Raw genomic sequence first — 22,394 nt, forward strand, 5'->3', positions numbered from 1 at the left:
ACCGGTGCTGGGATCAAATGGAACTGATGAAGTATGGAGCAAAAATCGAACCAATTAAACGAATAAAAACAACCCCAGAGCCGAGCCGCGCAGGGGCCGCCTTCGGCTTTCTTGGGGTGCAGGCCGGGGAGGCGAGCCTGCTCGCTGGCCCGAGAAGAGAGGCTAACCCAGCGGCCAGGCCGCTCCTCGGATCGCAGTCTGCCCCACACCACCACCAGCCGGGCTGAAACTCCTGCCGCGCCGCCGCTGACTTCCACGGGCAGCTCTCCGCCCTGTCATTTCGGCGGCAGCAGAGCCCAGGGACACGACTAGCAGGTCTCGAGGGTCTGCATGGGTTGCCCCTCCCATACGGGGGCGGGCGTCACCGTCATCTCCCCGCGCCGAGGGCCCTCGCGTGGCAGCACGTGCCTGTGGGGAGGAGAAGAGAGGGGACCGGCGCCCTTATTCCCCTCCCGGTCTCGGGGCTTCTTCGGGGCGGGAGTGGCCAGGGAGCGGGGGGGGTGTCTTGCCGCCGCCCACCCGCCGGGAGCAGCAGGTGAGGAGGAGGAAGAAGGGTCCCTGCCCGCCCGCCTCCAGCCCTAGTTGAGAAGCCCCCGAGGGCGGACCCCCCTGCAGCCCCCGCTGCGGACCGGCTGGGCTGGGGAGCGGCCGCCTCCTTTGTGGGCCCCGCGGCACATAGAGGAGGGGGGGTTCCCCGGTAACCCCGACGGCAGCCTGCGGGGCGCCAGCGGCGGCGTAACAGCAGCAGCCGCTTGGGGTGCGGGAAGAGCCCGACTCCCCTGCCCAGCGACGGCCCTCTCCTGCCACAAGCGGTGTGTCCTCGGAAGGTCGGTGCGCGGCTTGGCCGGCCGGACTCCTGCCGCCCCCCTCGCCCGCCAGCTCGCTCGGTTCTCCGCCGCGGGCCAGGGAGAGAGAGGCCTGGACGCCGCCGTGCTGCCGCTGACTGTACCTCGCGGGCCGTCGGGCAGGTCTCAGTCTCCCTTTCTGTGTCCTCCAGGCTGCAGGAGGCGGCATGGCGGCCCTGTGGAGAGGTTACCAGAGGCTGATGGGCCGGCACCCGTGGAAGGTGCAGATCCTCACAGCTGGTAAGATAATTTCTCTCTGCTCGGTGCCTCGGAGGGGCGAGTTGGGCTGGGGACGGGCAGCCCCACCTTCAACCTGCCTGCTCTGAAAAGGCAAGGATGACCCCTTCGGTCTGGGGAGGAGCTTGTACTTTGGGGGCGTGGCTTTCTATGGGTTCTGCAGGCACGGATCCGAGTCTAGGATTTGCTTCTGAACCGGGGGCGGGATCTCCTAACTCTCCCAGCCTGTTCAGAAGAGCGTAGAACCATTCCTGCTGAGCTGGTGGCCTTTCATGTACAGCTCCCACTAGGCTTAGAGGGCTAGACTGGGTGGGGAGATGCAAAGGGACTCTTATGATACCATAAGGCAGCCCATTGGCTCCCCAGCCAGGTTCAAGGTTCTGGTGTTGGTGTACAGCTTGGGACTAGGATACTTGAAAGACCATCTTGCCCCTTATATACCCAGTCGATCACTGCGCACTGCAGACTCCGTCTTATCAGGAGGTCCGTTCTGCACAACATAGGAAATGGACCTTTAGTGTGGTGGCACCTGTCCTGTGGAATTCCCTTCCCTTAAATATTAGGTAGGCGTCATCTCTGTTATCTTTTTGGCGCCTTTTGAAGTCTTTCTTCTTTCAACAAGCATTTTAAGTTGAGACCTTATCCCAGTATGCGTCTGTGTTGGAATTTTTAAAGATGTTTTCATTTAACATAAGAACATAAGAACATAAGAAGAGCCTGCTGGATCAGGCCAGTGGCCCATCTAGTCAAGCATCCTGTTCTCACAGTGGCCAACCAGGTGCCTGGGGGAAGCCCACAAGCAGGACCCGAGTGCAAGAACACTCTCCCCTCCTGAGGCTTCCGGCAACTGGTTTTCAGAAGCATGCTGCCTCTGACTAGGGTGGCAGAGCACAGCCATCATGGCTAGTAGCCATTGATAGCCCTGTCCTCCATGAATTTGTCTAATCTTCTTTTAAAGCCGTCCAAGCTGGTGGCCATTACTGCATCTTGTGGGAGCAAATTCCATAGTTTAACTATGCGCTGAGTAAAGAAGTACTTCCTTTGTCCTGAATCCTCCAACATTCAGCTTCTTTGAATGTCCACAAGTTCTAGTGTTATGAGAGAGGGAGAAAAACTTTTCTCTATCCACTTTCTCAATGCCATGCATAATTTTATACACTTCTATCATGTCTCCTCTGACCCGCCTTTTCTCTAAACTAAAAAGCCCCAAATGCTGCAACCTTTCCTCGTAAGGGAGTCGCTCCATCCCCTTGATCATTCTGGTTGCCCTCTTCTGAACCTTTTCCAACTCTATAATATCCTTTTTGAGATGAGGCGACCAGAACTGTACACAGTATTCCAAATGCGGCCGCACCATAGATTTATACAATGGCATTATGATATCGGCTGTTTTATTTTCAATACCTTTCCTAATTATCGCTAGCATGGAATTTGCCTTTTTCACAGCTGATATTTTAATGTCTGTTTTTATTATGTTTTATAATGTTTTTGTTCGCCACCCTGGGCTCCTACTGGGAGGATGGGCGGTATATAAATTCAATTAATAATAATAATTTATTTTATTATTATTATTAAGTGCTAGTCTCCTTCAGCCTCTGAAATGTGGAAAAGATGCAAATTGTCTTCGCCAGAGAAAATGCAGGCACAAGAAACTTTCTAGGTAGGATGGTGCCTGTCCTGTCCCATCCTGGGGCGGGTTGACCTTCCTGACTTGGCTTGTTATCTGTGTTCAGGATTTTGGGGGGGGGGCAATCCAGGATGTGGATGTTCAGAGCTCATTGTTGTTTGCAAGACCTTGTTCTCTTCCTTCTGCTGCCACCATGAACCTGGCTGGAGAATGTGGCAAGGGATGCTGTCCTGGCAGGAACATTCTCTGGGGGCCCTTAAAGCTGCCGCTGCTGCTGCTGCTAGTGGTTTGTGTCTTTAGAGTTTTGTCCTGGCCTGTCCAGGGCCCGCCCCTAGGAACATAGGAGCTCCTTCTAGCTTGGTACTGTGTTTGCACGGACTGGCAGGAGTCTCTCCAGGATTCCAGCCAGGGGTATCTCACAGGCAATGTCAGGGGTTGAACCCGGGGCCTTCTGCATGCAAAATAGGTTGCTCCACAACTCTGTTGCAGAGTAGCGAAATTAGGCACTTGAGCATCTGAGTGAGCTCTGTGTGTTTGAATCTTTGCTAAAGATTACACCTTCCCTGGAATTAGTCAGAGACTTTAAGTTTCAAAATAAAAAATAACTGCTTTATTCTGGAAGTACATACTTGATAGTAATGTCGCTCTCCCGGACTGGCTGAGCAATGACATTTTCATGTCAATAGGAAAGAGTTCTACATCTAGCTAACTAGCTAAGCTGGAGACGCAAACACTAAGCCTAGTGTTTCCCTCATGCTGGGAGGAGAGGGAGAGACAAAGAGAAGATGTCTGCCCTCCCTCTTGAGAGAAAGAAGTCGAAGATGTGGTCAACATCCTCTGCATATCAGTCTAGCAGGAAGGGAGAGTCAGCAGGAGATCAAAGGACAGGTATAGCCTAGCAATCAGGAGGTCTTCTCTCTAGCTACCCTTTTTAACCCCATGCAGCCTCAACCCACAAGTTGGAGTTGAACCATATATTCCAACAAACTCACCCATAGGCCCAACACACTTTGTTATCAGAAGTGGAACCCAAATGTGTCCCTCTGGCCAATATTTTAACATTCTTGCTGCTCCGTCGACACACTGCGTCCTGGCTTCATCTGTCCCTCGTTGCAATGGTGTCTGAAGCAAGTGGCTTCTTCCTGCTGTGTGGACAAGCTTCGTGCCTATGAGGCTGTGTGTGGGACTGTTCATGAGCCTGGGCGGTCGCCCTCTGGGCCTGAAGCCATCTGCCCTTCTCCTCCTCCTCCAGCAAAGGCCTCCCTTTCCCCTTCACTACTGTCCAGCGGAAGCTCCCAAGCTCTGCCTAAGTCCCTTTCAGCAAAGTCGCTCCTGTTTTCATAGAATCATAGAGTTGGAAGGGGCCTTGTAGGCCATCGAGTCCAACCCCCTGCTCACAGCAGGAAGTCCACAGCTAGAGCATCTCCCGCAGATAGCTGCCCAGCCTCTGCTTGAAGACATCCAGCGAAGGAGATCCCACCACCTCCCTAGGTAGTCGGTTCCATTGCCGAACTGCCCTTACTGTCAAGAAGTTCCTTCTAATGTCCAATCTGAATCTATGCTCCTGCAACTTAAAACCATTAGACCTAGTCCTACCCTCTGGGGCAGCAGTGAACAAATCTCTACCCTCCTCTGTGTGACAGCGCTTCAGGTACTTAAAGAGTGCAATCATGTCACCCCTCAGCCTTCTCTTCACCAGACTGAACATGCCAAGTTCCTTCAACCTTTCCTTAAGACTTGTTTTCCATACCGGCTATCATCCTCGTCGCCCTCCTCTGAACCCGCTCCAACTTGTCTATATCTTTCTTGAAATGAGGCGCCCAGAACTGAACGCAGTATTCCAGATGAGGCCTGAGTAATGCAGAATATAGTGGGACTATTACTTCCCTTGACCTGGAAACTATAGCTCTGTTTATGCATCCCAAAACCGCATTTGCCTTTTTTGCTGCAGCATCACACTGCTGGGTCATGTTCAACTTGCGATCCACTACAATTCCAAGGTCCTTCTCACACGCACTACTGCTAAGCCGGGTATTTCCCATCCTGTACCCATGCATTTTGTTTTTGTGGCCTAAATGCAGAATCCTGCATTTGTCTTTATTGAATGCCATTTTCCAGCAGTGCCCTGTTGGAGCTAGAGATGTAAAATTTCTGGAAATTTTGAAGCTATGGAAAAAAACCAGTTTTTTCCAGAAAAAATGGAAATTTTCAGAAAAATTGAAAAAAAGCAATAGTTTCATTTTTTACAGATTGAAAGTCACTTTGTTACTTCAGGAACATCAAGTGTAATTATATACAAGTCGGTTTGGCATAAAATTATTACATTTGGTATATTAAAAGTACATTTTATTCAAACAATTATTACAAATTGAATTTACTTTTTAAAGTGTTTACTTTTTTTGGTAACAAATGGATCTACAAGAACTGTAAGGAACCTCTTTCGTTTTGCCAGTTTATGAGGAGCAGGCAAAAACAATTAAAAAAAACACGGAAGGAACCATCAACATTAATAACAAAGAAAATTATTTATGTCTCCGCTAGGCCTCCACCATGTCAAGCAGACATAAAGCATCCATCCCCATAAAGAGAACTGAGAAAAGGGGGGGACCAAGATTCAATGAAACATTTTATTCATCATGCTAAAATAAAACATTCAATAATCCATTTTTTCTTCATTTTTTTCAGTGTTTCCAATCTTTCTGGGGAAAAACAAAAACGGCTTTGGGAGAAAACAGAAAAAAACGGGTTCTCCCCCCCCCAAAATTTTTCCATTTTTTATCCAGGCCTTCACATCTCTACATGGATCAGTATAAACCTGGGCACCTGACGTTCTGCCACCTGCAGCCAGGTGTGGAGGAGGCCTCTGGAGCTTTGGGGGGCTCCAAAGGGCCAGTAAAGGGGCTCTGCTGTTCTGGGACTCTATGAGAGGGACCTCCCTAGATGTGGCCTCTTCCAAGCTAGGAATCTCACTTCTGTGTCCGTGCTCGGTTCCAGTCCAAGGTGCCTGAAAGATGGGATTCAGGTACCTTAAAATTTCAGACATTGTTTCTTTTATTGCACTTACAGAGCCCAAGCCAGCATTTATAAGGTTTGTAGGGATATCCCACTTACCGTCACCACCACCTCCCTGAGATGGTGACTGGTCCAAGGTCACCCAGTGAGCTTCATGGCTGAGTGGGCACACAAGAACATAAGAAGAGCCTGCTGGATCAGGCCAGTGGCCCATCTAGTCCAGCATGCTGTTCCCACAGTGGCCAGCCGGATGCCCTGATGAGAAGCCGACAAGCAGGACCTGAGTGCAAAAGCGCTCTCCCCTCCTGCAGTTACCAGCAACTGGTATTCAAAACCTTCCTACTGGGATGATGGGTGGGATATAAATCAAATAATAAATAGTGGGCTAGAAGTAGTGGGCTCTGTGACACTGGAGGCCTTCGAGAGGCAGCTGGACAGCCATATGTCGGGGATGCTTTGACTGGATTCCTGCATTGCGCAGGGGGTTGGACTCGATGGCCTTGTAGGCCCCTTCCAACTCGTCTATGATTCTTTGATTCTCCAACTCTACTATGATTCTATGAAATAAATAAAGAAAGAAACCCATACTGCCTCCAACTGTGGAAGCAGAGCATAGTCACTGCAGCCACTGATTGCCTTATCCTTTTATGTCACCCAGAGAGCTTTGTGGCTGAGCTGGCCTACCAGCTCACTGTCTGACCCACTGCTGTGCTGGCTCCTGAAGGAGACCTGCTGCATTGTTGGGGATTGTCTCCCCAAATGATTCAGTTGTTTTTATTTCCCTAACCTGACCTGGGACCTACTGGTGAAGGGCAAGCAAAGGGTGAATAAACAAGTAAGGCTGCTGTTGCCTTTGGTTGAGGGGAGGCAGAAGGAAGTGTGAGTCCTGCCAGTGGCAGCTGGCTGCAGGCCATGTTTTTGTGGTACAATTGCGCAAATGGCTCTGACTAGCTGCCCACCTGCCTCAAGGTCAACCTGCTCCCCAGTTTCCCCCTTGTAATATCCCGCGCTGCCATTCATAGACCAAAGGGCTTGTCAGGGGTGGAAAGCGCTTCTTGGTGGGCTCCTTCAGGCTACCATCACAGGCTGGTCACTGCACACCAAGCCCAGAAGGGGGGGGCAAAGTTGGGTCTTGCCCCCTGATGGGGGTTGATGCCCCTGAAGCGTCCCACAGTTTCCTTATATCCAATTAGCCCCTGCACAGGCCTTTGGAATCGTGGCACCAGTAATGTGGGATACTGTTGCTACTGAAATCAGGCAGGCAACTGCAATTCTGGTATTTTGTTTCCTGCTGAAAATGTTTTTGTTTTGCCAAGTGTTTTTAGATTGTTGGTCATTGTTCTGCATTTTATGATTTATTATTTTATGATATTTTAATGATCTTACTGCATACTGCCATGATTTTTTATGACTTCACGTTCACACTTATAAATAAACAAATTAAAAAGCACTGTCCAAAAGCAGCAGCCTACCCCACAGCAAAAAGTAGTAGGAATAGTGAGTGGCCCAGAGTGGAAGGCCTGAAGTGAGGCCCTCCTGTCTTCCTGCCCTGCTTGTGGGCTTCCTGTAGAGATGGGGATCTGGTTGGACACTATGAGAACAGGATGCTGGACTTGTTGGCCCATTGGTATGATCCAGCAACCAGACGAGGGAACGAAGCCCTGCTGAGAGCCCCTCTGAAGGGATGGGCCACCAATAGCCTCCCGCCTGCACCTCTCAAGAAGCACAAGATCTTCCTTGCCTTAGCCAGAAACACAACCCCCAGATCCCTTAACTGTATGGGGGTGAGTAAGAAGGCCTGGTCTCTTCAGCGCATCATGTGGTGGTGGGCTGTCATGGCAACCGTGCTTACACACACACCTGCCCTGCTGTTCCTGCAAACTGGTCCCACTTCATATTGATAATAGAAATGCTAAGCTTGGCCTTGCTTCAATAGGGCCTCGTGTCAGGCCCCTAGGACCATGCTGTGAGCCACCTGGGGATCTACCAGTAGTGGCCCTAACTCAGTTCCTCTGCATATACAGGGAAATGACACGTGGCCAGCTGTGTGTGTGACAAGCCTGTGTAGGTGTTGTTGACAGCATGCACACACAGCCAGCCTGGTGGGAATGGGAAGCTTTGCCTTTTTCCCAGCTGGGACTGGCAGAGGCCTCGACTGTGAATCTGAGAAGGCCTGCCTGGCACGTTAGAGGTGCTGAGCCACTTGTGCAGCCAGGACAGCTCCCTGTCCTTGAGCCGGGGCCAGCCCCATGCTCCAGCTGCTGCCCTATGTTGTGCCCCAGACAAGTTCTGAAGCAACCCTTCTGTGGACTCTCCAGTACTTCCTCCAGCCCCGTGTCTCCATCCATCCATCAGGTGTCATGGAATCTGCCCGCCTGCTGCAGAGGTGGCTGGTGAGTGGAGTTGGCAGCCCCCCAAAGTTCCGTGTGGGTGATGTCATCGCCCAGGGAGTCATCAATCTCTGTTGTGCGGCTGGCACAGAGCAACTTTCATCCCATTACACTTTGCATGGCTGCCAGCTGCGTCATTCAGGTGCCTCCTCCTCTACCACCACCCCTCTGGTCTGTGTAGAAGAATTAATGAATGGAGCTGGGAGGGAGCTTTTGCTGGCGGGAGCGGTGGATTTATCAATGAGTGAGCATGGAAGCTGAGCTAGTGCTGTGCTGCTTCTGATGCTGCATCCAAAGAGGGGGGGTTCCTACCTCTCTGGGACTGAATATCCCACCCAAGGAAAGGTTGCAGAGGCATGTCCCAAGGGGGCTTTACATAGCAGGTGCTGCTGCTGGATCAGGCCAAAGGGGGCCCATTTAGTCCACCATTGTGCTCTCACAATCCACAGCCACGTCCCCCAAAGGGAAGCCTGCAAGCAGGATCCGAGTGCACCTTAGTTCAGAAGGCTATCTGCTTTCAACCCTAAGGTTTTACAATCCTCCTCCTCTACCTCCTCCACTGCCCATAGGCCTATGCCCCAGAATCTTTCAGAAGCATTGGGATGCAACTGAGCTTGCTGGAGGGGAGTTGCATTGGGGAAAGAGTAATTAGAGAGGGGAACCTCCAAGCTTCATATACTGTCTCACTATCCTTTGATCTCTATGCTGACCTTCGTTCTGATAATAGACTGATACTCTTAGGGTTGCTGACCTCACTTCCTGAGTCTTCTTTTTTGCTTGACTGTAAGAGAAAGACATCTCTCTCTCTCTCTCTCTCTCCCCTCTCCCTCCCTCCCTCCCTCCTTAGATCAAAGAGGCAAGCATTGCTCCTTGTACCTCCAACTTAACAAGAAACTCTTTTCTATCCAAGTATGTATTTGTCTATGTGATTGGAACTAAAGGGAAGTCTGCTCATACAGCATTCATCATACAGCCACCTTCCATGCTGTGTGATAACTCTGGTAAATTAATTCAACAGGTTATGGGTCCAGGTGCTGTGAAAGCAAAGTATGAATAGCTTCCCAAAGGATCACACAAACCTAGAGACTGAGATAGGAAAAGTTGGAAAGTGTAGGGACTTCCTGTCACTTGGCTAATGGAGGGAAACTACTTGGTATGGATGATGAGGATGAAATTGAGACTTTGGCTGGAGGGAGTCTTTGATGTCCTTACAGTCCAGACCCTGCAGGAGAAAATGAGGCTGCAGCCAAAGAGTGGACATTAACGGGTGAAAAGGCAATAGATTTGCTCTTTTGTTCAATAAGTGACAGTCAACTTCCATTTGTAGCTGATTGTCAGCAAAACATTTGGGAGAAACTGAAGGAAAGAACAGTCACAGCCACATCCTGTTTGTTTGTTTGTTTATTACATTTATACCCCGCCTTTCTTTTCATAGTATTTTTACTCTCAGAATGAGAGAACAAGATTCGTTTGTAGAGCATTTAAGCAAGTTTGTAGCCCTTATTCAAAGCTCCATGCAATCTGGTTGACATGCAAGTTGCCATTTTATTATGTTCTATGCCTAAATCATATGAAGCCCTCATTTGCTTATTGAAATATCAAAACACGATCTTAGATCAAAAATTGTGTGTTTGAATGCTGAATCATTTAATAGAAATCAAGGACAGTCATTCGAAAGGTCAGCTACAGCGAAGCCTTTCAATTGGAAATTGCCCTCACAGAGAGAACAAAGACTGCAAAGTAATCTGACCCCATCTAGTCAGCAAGGCTCGGCTAGCCGGTCAGAACAAAGACAAAAGGGGTGTTTTGACAGCAGGTCTAAACCACTTCAGGAGTGACTGCCCAAGAAAAGGCAAACCTGATTTTCAAAGCCAAAACTAAAGTTAAAAATATGCAAGTAACAAATGAAAAACAAGCTAAAATCCCTTTTTTCATAGATAGTGGCACAATGCAACACATGCCACCCAATAGCGGTTTCTTTACAGACTAAAAGGAATCAACAGGCACTGTATATTTGGCTGATCAATCACCAACAGAGATTAAAGGCATTGGGTCTGGAAATTGATTTGTGTGACACCTAGTGGCAAAGAGGAGATAACATTGAACAATGTACTATATTTGCCAGCTCTTATCAAATGGCCAGTGTGGCATAGTGGTTAAGGTGTTGGACTACGACCTGGGAGACCAGGGTTCAAATCCCCATACACCCATGAAGCTCACTGGGTGACCTTGGGCCAGTCACTGCCTCTCAGCCTCATGAAAACCCTATTCATAGGGTTGCCATAAGTCGGAATCGACTTGAAGGCAGTACATTTTTATCAAATGGCCTGTCTGTGAGTGCAGCAGCACAGAGAGGGTGTGAGTTTATTTTTAAAGGAAATGGTTTCATAATAATGAGAAATTATGTGTATGCCACTGTCACTATTAGAAATGGAATGTATGCAGTGAATTACAAGAATGAAACCGCTATACTACTAAAGAATGTGTTCACCTGTGGCACCACAGGCGAGGACACAAGGACACCTCCAAAGTAAACGCCCTTCAGCAAGGAGACCTAGTGAAAGGCATGAAGATCTCACCCTGCAATACAGAGAGAAAATGCACTTGCTGCATCAAAGCTGATGGAGCAAAGCCAAGTGTTTCAAAGTAAAGTGAACAGTAGACAGGGCGCCCCCTAGAGTTGACATATAGTGACATATGTGGTCCTGCGCCAACACTTTCACAAATAAATATTTCATTACCTTTATTGACAATTACTCGAGATACACAGTAGTATCTTGTGAAAGAGAAAAGCCAAATGCTTGAAAAGCTGAAGGAGTATGTGGCACTGGTGACAAACAGATCCCAAAGAAAGCCACCAATACTTTGCTTAGACACTGCTGGGGGATTCATATCTGGAGCAACACAACAATATCTGGTTGAAAAAGGAAGAGAATGCCAGACCAGAGCACACCACAATCCACAACCAAATGGTGTTGCAGAATAGAAAAAACACACTTCTTGATATTATGTGTATGCTGGAAGGTGCACAACTACTACCAAGATATTGAGGAGAACCAGCAGTTACTGCCACCTACCTGTAGCACCACCTGCCAACAATCTCATGGAGGATAAGGCTGTCCATGGCTACTACCCATGATGGCTAGGAGACAGGATGCTTCCAAATACCAGTTGCTGGAACCCACAGGAGGGGAGAGTGCTCTTTGCACTCAGGTCCTGCTTGTGGGTCTCCCATGGGCAACTAGTTGGCCATTGTGAGAACAGAATGCTGGACTAGATGGGCCATGGGCCTGATCCAGCAGGCTCTTCTTGTGTTCTTAACAAGAGCAACCAACAAGATACCCTATGAACTAAGGCATGGATATATTTATTTATTTATTTATTCGATTTCTTAGTCTCTCATCTGGCTGGCTACCCAGCCACTCTGAGCGACGTACAAAGCAAAAAACATATAAAACATCAAAAACACCAAACACTAAGCAAGAAAGCTAAACAATAACATAAAAACTAATTCAGTTACAATAAGGCTTCTCATCTGTATAGTCCAATATATATACCCAATATGGCTCCTCTAAGAGTATTTGGATCTATACGAGCATATTCCATAACAGAAGAGGTTCAAACTGGACAGCAATACAAAAGAAGGAATCTTTGTGGAATATTCAGCAAGGACTAAAGGATACAAAGTCATACACAGACCCAGAAACAGAGAAAATTGGCATCCACAGGGCTGTTTTCTTCTATGAAAGGGCACCATCCCAAGTAGATGACAGCATAGAAGAACAAATATAATTGCTAGTCAGCAACAGAGACTTCAGCAACATGCCAATGCTAGAGGACAATGCAGAACCAAGAGAAGCTAGGCAGCCAGAGAGGGGCAGCAGAGAGGCCTACATCAAGACGCTCAAACCGCACAAACAGAGTGCCACTACTGAGACTGTCCTACCTCACAAGGGAAGATGAAATTCCCAAACCGACACTGGGAAGAAGATGAAGCCTTGCCTAAAGCAGAAGCTGACAAGTGGAAGGAAGCAGCTAAGGAAAAACTGGAGGCTCTTCACAAGAACAAGATCTGGATACTGACCAAGTTACCCAAAGAAGAGAAACAGTAGGATGCAAATGGATCCTCAAGAAGAAGCTTGATGGTAAAGGCAAGATCAGGAGATCAGGAGATACAAAGCAAGACTGTTCACCAAAGGCCACTCTCAAAAGTGTGGAGAAGACTACAATAAGACCTTTGCTCCAGTAGTCAAGCATAGTACAACCAGAAAGCTTCTAAGTGTTATTGCCAACAGAAAGATGCAAATGGAGCATCTAGTCCTAAAGACAGCCTTTTTGCATGGCAAGGTAGAGGAAGGTATCTACATGCAACAACTACCAGGATTCAAGATATCTGGAAAGGAAATGCTAGTATGCAAACTGCAGAAAAATATCTATGGACTGAAACAGGCAGTTAGAATGAAAAACTGAACCAAATGCTCTTGAAGGAAGGCTTTGAACAAGGCAAAGCTGACCCATGTCTGTATAGCAGATTCAAAAACAATGGACTTACTTTGGGACTTATGTAGCTGATCTACTGATACCTTATGAGAATCCAGAAGATAAGAAAGAACTAGTGACTCATAAGAACAAGGAAGTAGAAGTAAAATGTTTGGGAGACATCACCTTGCATCCAAATGGAAAGAAAGGAAGATGGAACCTTCCTACTAAACCAAGGACAAAAGATTCACGTCCTACTTGAAAGTCTAGGGCTGTCAGACATCCACCCAGCACCTACACTAACGGGAGTAGGATACTTGAAACCTGACCAAAACAATCAACCACGGCAAGACAATGGAAACTACAGAGAAGCTATAGGAAAACTCCTTTACATAAGCACTGTAACTAGGGCAGATGTGATGACAGCAGCAGTGGGATACCTTCGCAGAAAAACCAGCTCGCCGACCAAGAGAGACTGGGAAGCAGTCAAGAAAGTGGTGAAATATCTGAAGGGCCCTGCAGATTTGAAACTGAAGCTACCAGCTACCCAAGATTCCAAGCTACTTAGATACAAAGACACTGATTGGGCTGGAGAGAAAGAGCCAGCCAGCGGAAACCTCTTCTGCTATGGAGAATCAGTTATCTGCTAGCCAAGCCATAAACAAGAGACAATGGCACAGTCTTCCACAAAAGCAGAGTGCGTATCAGCTGCTAAGTCACTATTGTTAACTATTAGGCAGATGCCATCTCAGTTGTCTTTTCAGCTGCTCCTGAAGACCTTCCTCTTTCAACAAGCCTTTTAAAGTAGAAGTCTTATCCCAGTCTGCACCTGTTGGAATTTTAAGATGTTTTTAAGGATTTTTTAAAAATCATTTCTAACGATGTTTTGTTTTTAAGACGTTTTATAGATTTTTTGTGTTTTGTTGCTTGTTTGCAGCCCTGGGCTTCTTCTGGGTGGAAGGGTGGGATATAAATCTAATAAGAATGGTAAAAATAATAATATGGCTACACAACTTATACAAGATTTGGGCCTATTGGAGCAAGCCTACCAGGATGCTTGAAGAATCAAGCCTGCCTATGACTTGCAGAGACAGAAGGAGTGAATTCACACCTTCTGAGAGAAATGCCACACAAGAGACTTCTAGTACTGAAGTACTGTCCAACTGAAGAGATCACTGCAGACGCATTGACCAAAGCATTGGGCCGAGTTCAACGCCTGAAAGCGGAAGACAAGGTGAATCTCATGCGCTTGAAGCAAGCTTTGTTGAGAAAGGGTGTTGGAACGCAGCTCAGCTTGTGGGGGGCTTGCACTGGGGAAAGAGTAGATAGAGAGGGGAACCTCCAGGCTTCCTAAACTGTGATCTCAGTGCTGACCTTCCTTCTGATGGTAGACTGATAGTCTTAGGGTTGCTGACTCCTGCGTTCTTCTTCTTCGACTGACCATGAGAGAGGGACAGAGAGAGAGAGGCGTCTTTCTCTTTCCTTCTGTAAGCATGGCTCTTTTGCATTTCCAACTTACGTTAGCTAGAACTAGGAACTCTTTTCTATCCTGGTATGTATTTCCTATAATAAACTAAGCTTTCTTATTTTCCATAGCAAAACTCTGTGTGTGATTGGAACCAAAGGGGAGTCTGCTCATACAGCCACCTTGCAAACGGTGTGATAACTCTGCTAAGTTTGTTCAACAAGCTCTCCTCCCCCCACCCCGAGGATTCTGTGCCGATGTTCTTCTCAAGGAGAGGGAATTGCCCTGACTCTTGGAGGGTGTCTCCTGCCGGCCATGGGACTCCCACATACTGCGGCAGAGCCCCCGTCTTGTGTTTGAGGGAAGAGTGGCATTTTGTGCTTGTTCCTTTGGGCAGCCCTTTCTGACTTGTTTCCACGCTGTCCCACCTCCTTTTCCTCCTCCGGGTTTTGTTCTTCTGCATTTGGGCTGCTCATCATTTGAGACAGGCCAGTTGATGGCCAAGACAGCAGGTGGCCTTGTGTCTGTGGCAGATTCCTTGGTGGCTAGAGCTCAGAGCATGCAGAGGCAATTGAGGCAGCGGTGTTGCTTGGTAGGCCCTCCATCGCTGGCTCTGGCTGAGTCCCCTCCCTCCCTCCCTCCCTTGGTCACTCACTCACCCTTGGCTCCCAGCACTCTCTGCACCCTTCCAGCTCAGCACCCGGGGAAAGAGAGGCCAGTCACCCTTCCAGGCATGGGGCTGCGTCTTAGCCTTTTGCCAGCTTGCTGGATCCGATCCAAGGAGGCAGACTTGACGTCAGGAGAGACTGGCAGGGACTTTGGGAGCCAGTGGGTCAAATGCTCTGCCTGATCAGCCAGATGTCATTAAAAAGCGAGGCTCAGTGAGGGCCAAGATGTGGTTCTGCAGCAATTGAAACTGCCCTGCACCCTCCTCTTCTTCCTCCTCCTCCTCCTCTCAACAGCAGGCAGCTCCCCCACCTCTAGCCCTGGTGTTAACAGGGCCTTGCGATCTCCTGCAGTGAATGAGAGGGCTCTTCTTCTTCTCCAGAGTCTTATTTACTTCTGACAATGGCATCTTGCACTTTTTTGCTGAATGGGGCCTGCAAGAAGAGCAGCCCCCCTTCTTGGTCATAGTGCCACCATGAAAAGGTCAGCTCAGCCTCCAGTCTTCCACTTGCCCACAGCCTGCCCTGTTGGTGGCCAGGGAGGGGTCCTGCAGGGTCTGGGTGGGTGAGCCCCATTCAGTGACCTCCTTGCAGTGCAGGGGTGCAGAACTGGCTAGGACTGCAGTGCCATAGGGATCAGCTAGGAGGAGGGGGCTGGCACCCAGGAACTCAAAAGAGCCTTAGTGTTAGGAGCATCAGCCAAACATCATGTCCTATATTTTGTTTCTATTGAATCAGTGTTTTCTGTAACCACACCGGGTGGCAGTGGGTGGTGGTGGTGGATTTGTGTGTAGCAGGTCTGAGTTGTGTTTTCCTGCTAGCTCCCCCCTCACTGGGCCCAGACTGTGCCTCAGTCTGTTGTGCTCAGCATCAAGGAGGTACCATCTGAAAACAGCCTTGATGCATAATGTAAGACCCCCAAATAATAATAATAATAAATAATAAAATTTTATTTCTTGGTCGCCTATCTGTCCGAATTAACGGACACTCTAGGCGACTCACAACAATAATTAAAATACAGTATAATCGAAACACAATCATCAATTTATCCAACATCAAAACATCAATTAAAACATCAAAATTACTACTCTACCCCCAAGTTCCTATAGGCCTGCCTGAATAGCCAGGTCTTTAAAGCTTGGCGAAAGTTCGACAGGGAGTCAGCAGAATCAGGTGCACAGTTCTTGCTGGATTGTACCACTTCAGGCCATAGATTTGAGGTGATGTGGTTCATGCTTCGCCATTCAAAGAAAAACAAAAGAGAACTTGCACACAGAAAATGTTTATGTTGGTGAGCCTGCTTGTTTTGTGTGCATGTGATGTTGCCTGTGTAAGGAGTATTCATACATGCAACACACACACACTTTGCAGCCTGAAATGTTTCAGTCCCGCAAGAAGTGTTCCACCTGAGTCAACTGATCACATCGGGCTGGTTCAGATGTAACGTGCCACCACAGTTTGGTGCTGCAGGAAAGACCTGTGATGCCCTCCCTCTTGTCTGAGTAAACTAGAGCTCACTGCTGCCTTCAGGTTGGCCAGCTGTGGTTTGATTTCAACCTGCAAATCTGGATCAAAAAATCAAGCTTTAATTCTGGTTTTCAAACTGGGTCTGCAGGGCAAGCACAAGCAAACTGTGATCTGACCCGAGTCAGGAAGTGAGTAATTGAACTGCCACCCTGGGTGGAAGAGCAGGATATAATAATAATGATAATAATGCCTGAGGGAGATAACGTGTGGATTCTGCAGGGCCTGGCCCTCTTACCCATCATGTTACTCTTTTTCAGACGTATGAGTTTTTTGTTCTCTGGGATTGGGCAGGCTGTGAGTCAAACCAATGTAACGGGATTGATTTTGCACAGGGACCCTGGTGGGTGCTGGAGATGTGATCTCCCAGCAGGTGGTAGAGAGGAGAGGGCTGGCTGGGCACAGCGGCCAGCGGACCCTGAAGATGATGGCCATCGGCTTTTGCTTTGTGGTGAGCTGCTGGGGTAGGGGGCTGAGAACTTGGGGGCACAGGAGCACCAAGGCAAAAGGGCCAGAGTCGTGGCTAGTCCTGGCTGGAAGGCACCTCAGTCAGCAGGCCTGGGTCTCCCTGTCCCTTCATGGGGGGGGGGGTAGGTTCTGTCTCAGTCTGGGAGCAGAAGCTGCTCCACTATACTGTCAACCTTCCCCTGCAGGGCCCAGTCATCGGAGGCTGGTACCAGGTGCTAGATCGGCTGGTGCCAGGCAGGACTAGAGCAGCGGCCCTCCAGAAGATGCTACTGGATCAGGTCAGGTTGGCTCAAGTGCACGATGAACCCTGAAAAGATGCCCTGATTAATGGGGTATCCAGGCTCCCACCAAGGGCTCCTCCAAGCCCCCCACCCGCCCAGTGCGCACCGGTTTCTCTGCCTTCAGCCACGTTCCTGCAGTTTTCCAGGGCAGAAGAGCAGGCCATAACTATGCTACTGCCCCACAACCTCTGGGGCTCAGAAAAAACTTCTTAACTGTTAGAGCCATAGGACAATGGAACCAGTGACCTAGAGAGGTAGTGGGCTCTCCGACACTGGAGGCCTTCAAGAGGCAGCTGGACAGCCATCTGTCGGGAATGCTTTGATTTTGATTCCTGCATTGAGCAGGGGGTTGGACTTGATGGCCTTATAGGCCTCTTCCAACTCTACGATTCTATGATTCTAAGACTATTGACCTTTTGGAAGTTTGGCTTGGCCAGAATCCTCCTCTCCTCTTTCTTGGTCCTGCCTCAGCTGCACGGTGGGTCCCAATTCTGAGCAGAGCTATCATGTCTGTGTGGGGGTCCCGTGTTCCCTTCATTGAGGGGAGTCCCCCTTTCTGCTTCTCAGGCCCTTGTTCCAAATCTCCCTGTCGGCCAGAGACGCTGTTGACTGTTTCCTCCTGTTTTCCTCTCTCTCAAGCAGGGCGGGTTTGCCCCCTGCTTCCTTGGCTGTTTCCTGGCCGTGGCCGGGGCGCTCAATGGCTTGTCCTTGGAGGAGAACTGGAGCAAGATGAAGCGGGTGAGTTGTCTGCAGGGCAGGTGTGGGGAGTGCGTCAGTTACGCCAGCCCCGGGAGAAGTGGGTGCAGGCAGGCTGGTGTCAGAAGGCTGTCTCTGCCACACTTTACTGGAGGCAGGGAGCGCCCTGCGCTCTGCCGCCTTCCGTGCTGTGCGGGACCTGCCTGGCCCTTGCCTGTGTGGCTGAGTCACCTGGGCAGGCCTGGCACAGGCCTGGCTGTCACATTAGGAGAGTTTCTGTTTGCTTTGTCTCTGCCTGGACTAAAACGTTCCTGCTGTTTTCCTCACCAGAGATGAGTCACAGGAGGATAAATGTCAAAGTACCCCCTGCCATTGGAGGAGTTTGATGTGGGAGGGGTTGCTGGAGAGCCCAAACCCAGCAGAGCACCTGAGCCAAACAGGGTTGGGGAGGGGGTTAACACAGCAGCACCCCTCTTGCCTTCTTCCCTCTGTTGGACCCAAGGAAGGAGTGACTTAGGACATCACCTGTGAAGGCCTAAAAATACTGGGTGGTGGGTGGGTGGGTCTCTCTTCGGACCGTCTGGTGCCTGGCTGGCCAGCCGGCCTCCTTCCCAGATAGGCCCGATTAGGCTGCCCTTCCCGAGAGGAGGGCGGGGGCAGCTTCTGACGATACGGCGCAACACTCTTGCCTTCAGCATCCCATTTTCAGGAATGCACTCAGGCTGCCTTCAGCTTTGCATTGTTTAGTCCTTAGACAAGAGGAGCGGTGGCGGTGAGCCCAGCAGTAGCAGGTTTTTAAGTATTTAATAATAATAATAATAATAATTTAATTTTTGTGTCGCCTATCTGGCCGAAGTCACTCTAGGCGACGTACACAATTAAATTCCAGTAAAATTACAATTTAAAATACAGAGCAAATACAATACAGCATCATAAAACAGTGTATGAACAACGGGCATTCAGTAATATTGATAAAGATTAGCCCACCCCGGAGGTCCCGAAAGCCTGTTCAAAAAGCCAAGTTTCTAATGCTCGGCGAAATGTATCCAGGGAGGGGGCATGTCGAAGATCGAACGGGAGGGAGTTCCAGAGAGTGGGGGCCGCCACTGAGAATGCCCTCTCCCAGGCTCCCACCAACCTAGCTGTTTTTGTTGGTGGTACTGAGAGAAGGCCCTGCGTGGCTGATCTGGTCAGGCGGCTTAATTGAAACACAGACTGGCACCCGTTGTCCACCCTTTGCTCTGTGTGTGTGTGAGAGAGAGAGAGGGGTGGATTTCAGCTCCTGCCTCTGGCTCCCGGCCTCCAAAGAGGCGGCCTCCTCCAAGGTGAGTCTGCCCTGACGCAGTCCCTCTTAAGGCAGGGATTGGATTGGCTGAGCCAGGGGAGGGGGACCCCTTCAGCTGCTCTCTTTGTGCTGCTCTCTTGCAGGACTACACCGACGCCTTGATCACCAACTATTACGTGAGTCCTCCGGCTGCCTCCTGGTGGGCCCTGCCCCCCTCCTGGGCACCCCCAGTCGGCCTTGGCAGGGAGGGGTGCGGCTGGTCCAGAGGTCCTCATGGGGCTCAGTCCAGCAGGCTCTCTCTGGTTGCCCCAAAGTCCAGCACTGCTTCCCCTCCCCTCGTGGGCCCCCTGAGTGGTGCTGAGGGGTGTGGGGCTGGTGTGCCCCAGCACGGGAGTAGCTCCTGAAGTTCTGCTTTTGGATCACCCTCTTTCAGATCTGGCCGGCTGTGCAAGTGGCCAACTTCCACTTCATCCCCTTGAACCACAGGTAAGAGCCGTCCTTCGTGCTCCTGCAGACCCAGCACTGCAGAGGCACCCACAAGGCCCGGGGCTCGCCTTCCCACCCACCCCCGCCCAGACTGTGTTGGCAGAGTGGCTGCCCCCTGCCTTTCTCTCTGCCCCAGGCTGGCTGTGGTCCAGTGTGTTGCCATCGTCTGGAACTGTTACCTGTCCTGGAAGGCCAACCAGCTGTGACCTGGCCATGAGGAGGGCCTTCCGCCACCCACCTGCCTGCACCCAGATCTCCCAGAAGGCTGCCTCCACTTCTCACCCCCTGTGGACTGTCTAGTGTGCTGGGGCCTGTATGCCTGCCCCATCGAGGGCCATGGGGCCAGGCTGCTACCCACACACACGCTCCTGGGCCTACAGAACCTGCGGCCCTAAGATGCTGTTGGACTCCAACTCCCAGCAGGCAGCACAGCCAAGAGGCAGGGGTGAGGCAACTTGGGATCCAGCCGCAGTTTAGCTGGAATCACAGCCTTGGGCTAATAGCTGTGCCTGTCGCCAGCTGTCTCTGGCAAGGTGGACTTCCACGGGTAGCAAGAACATGCCAGCAACACAGGAAGGACAAGAACGCCATTCCGTGTCATGGGGAGGCCCCCAAAGAGTGCTGTGGCCCCCTAGAGCCTCCCCCCACTGGTGTGTTAGGGCAGCAGCTTCTTCCCACACAGCCTGTTTTATCAGAAGAGGAAGCAAATAGACTCAAGCCCAGCTACACACACACTGTCTCTCCATCCCAGGCTCTTGTGGCAGATGGAAGCCCTGTGGGAGCCCACCTTGTATCTACTGGGCACAGTTTGCAATGCCCTCATAGAATAGTAGCGTTGGAAGGGGCCTGTGAGACCATTGGGTCTACCCCCTTGCTCAGTGCTGGAATCCAAATTAAAGCATCCCTGATAGTTGGGCTGTCCAGCTGCCTCTTGAAGGCCACCAGTGATAGAGAGCCCACCACCTCCCTAGGTCATTGGTTCCATTGTCATACCACTCTTAACAGTCAGGAAGTTCTTCTTGATGTTCAATCAAAATCTGGCTCCCTGTAACTTGAGCCCATTATTCCATGTCCTGCACTCTGGGACGGTTGAGAAAAGATCCCGGCTCTCCTCTGTGTGGCAACCTCACAAGGACTTGAAGAGTGCTATCATGTCTCCCCTCAGTCTTCTCTTCTCCAGGCTAAACATGCCCAGTGCTTTCAGTCTCTCCTCACAGGGCTTGGTTTCCAGTCCCCTGATCATCCTTGTTGCCCTCCTCTCAATCTGCTCCGGTTTGTCTGCATCCTCCTTAAAGTGCAGCATCCAGAACTGGATGCAGTACTCAAGCTGAGGCCCAACCACTGCCCAATAGAGGCCCTTGCCACCTTCCAAAAAGTATTTGGTAAATGGATGAAAGAGATAGGTCTATCCATGATCATTAGGATGGGTACATGGAACCTCCATGTTCAGTGACAGTTTACCTCAATACCCATTGCTGGGGGACAACATCAAGAGAGATCTTTCCCGTGGTAAACAGGTGGCTGGACTAAATGGGCCCCCTTGGTTTGATCCAGCAGCCAGGCTCTTACATTCCCGCGAAGGTGGCTTTGGAGTGGAATAAACCAGTTGTCCTAATACTCTCTTCTGGAGTTGATGCAAACACACATGCTCCCTTTATTCTTGGGGTGCAGCCGGGCATGTCAACCTCAGGCAGATGCTGCCTGCCTCTCAATCTGGAGCTCCCAGAGAAAGGGCAGCCAGAGCACAAAAGGGACCCCACTACATGGAGCGGTGGGGGGGGGGGTGAACTAGCGCTTAGGGTCATCCAGTGAGATCAGTTGGCAAGCAATTCTGACAAAGGGAAATACTTCACACTATTCATGTGTGGATCTCTCTGCCACATGGGTGTCATAATCTGGGGTCTTGGGGGGGTCTTAGTCCCCTTACTTTTGGGGGGGGGCAGGGTCCCTATGTCTCCAGCATCCTATGAGTGATCAGCATGAAAAGAGAGTGCTGTTGCCTTGATCTCCTGCTTGTGGAGAGACGTCTGCTGGATCACTGTGAGAAGCTGGAGTGCCAGGCTTGATTTGATGCTCAGGATGAAGAGGGCCAGAAATGGGTCTGGCTGGAAAACTTCTTCCTTTCCAGCAGGAAAGGCACACTTGGTGCCAAAGTCCCAGGGCTAGTGGCTAAACCCAAGTGTAGACGCCCACCCACCCCCTCCTTTGCTTCTCCATCAAGAGCTGAGCAGAGCTAACTGGCCAAGTAGGACTGGTGGGTGCAAGTCCCGGGAAAGGGCCGGCCCCTCTGCGCTGGTGGCTGCTCTGGAGTCCCAGCTGCAGAGGAGTCTTGCTGGAAGGAGTCTTGGAAGGCAAGGAGCAGATCAGATACGGGGCTGGGGCCCTGGGCCTCTCTCTCCCCAGCCAGGCTAGGCAGGGGTGAGGATGATGGGAGTTGCCACCCCCATCTACATCCGGAGGGCCACAGGGTGCCCCTCCCTGGTCGAAAACTTCCCTGCGCTGCGACTAGGAACTGGAGCCGCCCTCCCTTCTGGGCGGGGGGGGGGGAGCGGAAACTGGTCGCTGGAGGGGCTGGAGAAGTTCGGAGAGGCGACTCCGGGTCTGGGAAGGAGAGGAAGGCGCCGCCCGCTCTCTGCGACTCGTGCTCAGGCCGCTGCCTGGGGGCGCGGGGCCTCGCTGCCGGCCAATCACTGCCGCCCCCTCGGCTCGGCCTGTGTTTGCCCGCAAGCCGGCAATTGCGCTGGCTGTTTGCTTTGCGTCCCGCCAGGCGGGCGCTCCAGCTGGGACCCGCGCTGCGCAGGCAGCCTTCCCTGGCTCGGGGAGCCGCTTAGGGCATCTCGAGGCCTCCGCTTCGGAGGGCGGGAGGCCCTAAGACTGCCCGGCTCGCCCTTCTTCCTTGGGGCAAGGCCTGTCCTGTCCCCGGCGGGGTTGCCC

The 22,394-nt window shown here is 50.6% G+C and overlaps 1 protein-coding gene across 1 annotated transcript; it reads left to right on the plus strand.

Moving 5' to 3' along the window:
• Window positions 1–359: 359 nt before the first annotated feature.
• MPV17 (mitochondrial inner membrane protein MPV17) lies at window positions 360–21,077 on the plus strand. Its single transcript, XM_061625971.1, has 8 exons — window positions 360–535; window positions 998–1,085; window positions 16,580–16,695; window positions 16,898–16,990; window positions 17,636–17,731; window positions 19,118–19,150; window positions 19,408–19,460; window positions 19,597–21,077. Exons 2-8 carry the CDS (start codon window positions 1,013–1,015, stop codon window positions 19,664–19,666), a joined length of 534 nt encoding a protein of 177 aa, XP_061481955.1. The 5' UTR covers window positions 360–535; window positions 998–1,012; the 3' UTR covers window positions 19,667–21,077.
• Window positions 21,078–22,394: the final 1,317 nt, after the last annotated feature.

This window comes from Rhineura floridana, chromosome 4 (assembly GCF_030035675.1).
Source record: "Rhineura floridana isolate rRhiFlo1 chromosome 4, rRhiFlo1.hap2, whole genome shotgun sequence".
Lineage (NCBI taxonomy): Eukaryota > Metazoa > Chordata > Lepidosauria > Squamata > Rhineuridae > Rhineura > Rhineura floridana.

Bases quoted from the DNA above. Each gene is read 5' to 3' on its own strand.
- MPV17 (XM_061625971.1), top strand. From the start codon at position 1,013: ATGGCGGCCCTGTGGAGAGGTTACCAGAGGCTGATGGGCCGGCACCCG. The intron at 16,696-16,897 runs GTGAGCTGCTGG...CTTCCCCTGCAG, and splicing joins CCATCGGCTTTTGCTTTGTG to GGCCCAGTCATCGGAGGCTG. The intron at 17,732-19,117 runs GTGAGTTGTCTG...GCTCTCTTGCAG, and splicing joins ACTGGAGCAAGATGAAGCGG to GACTACACCGACGCCTTGAT.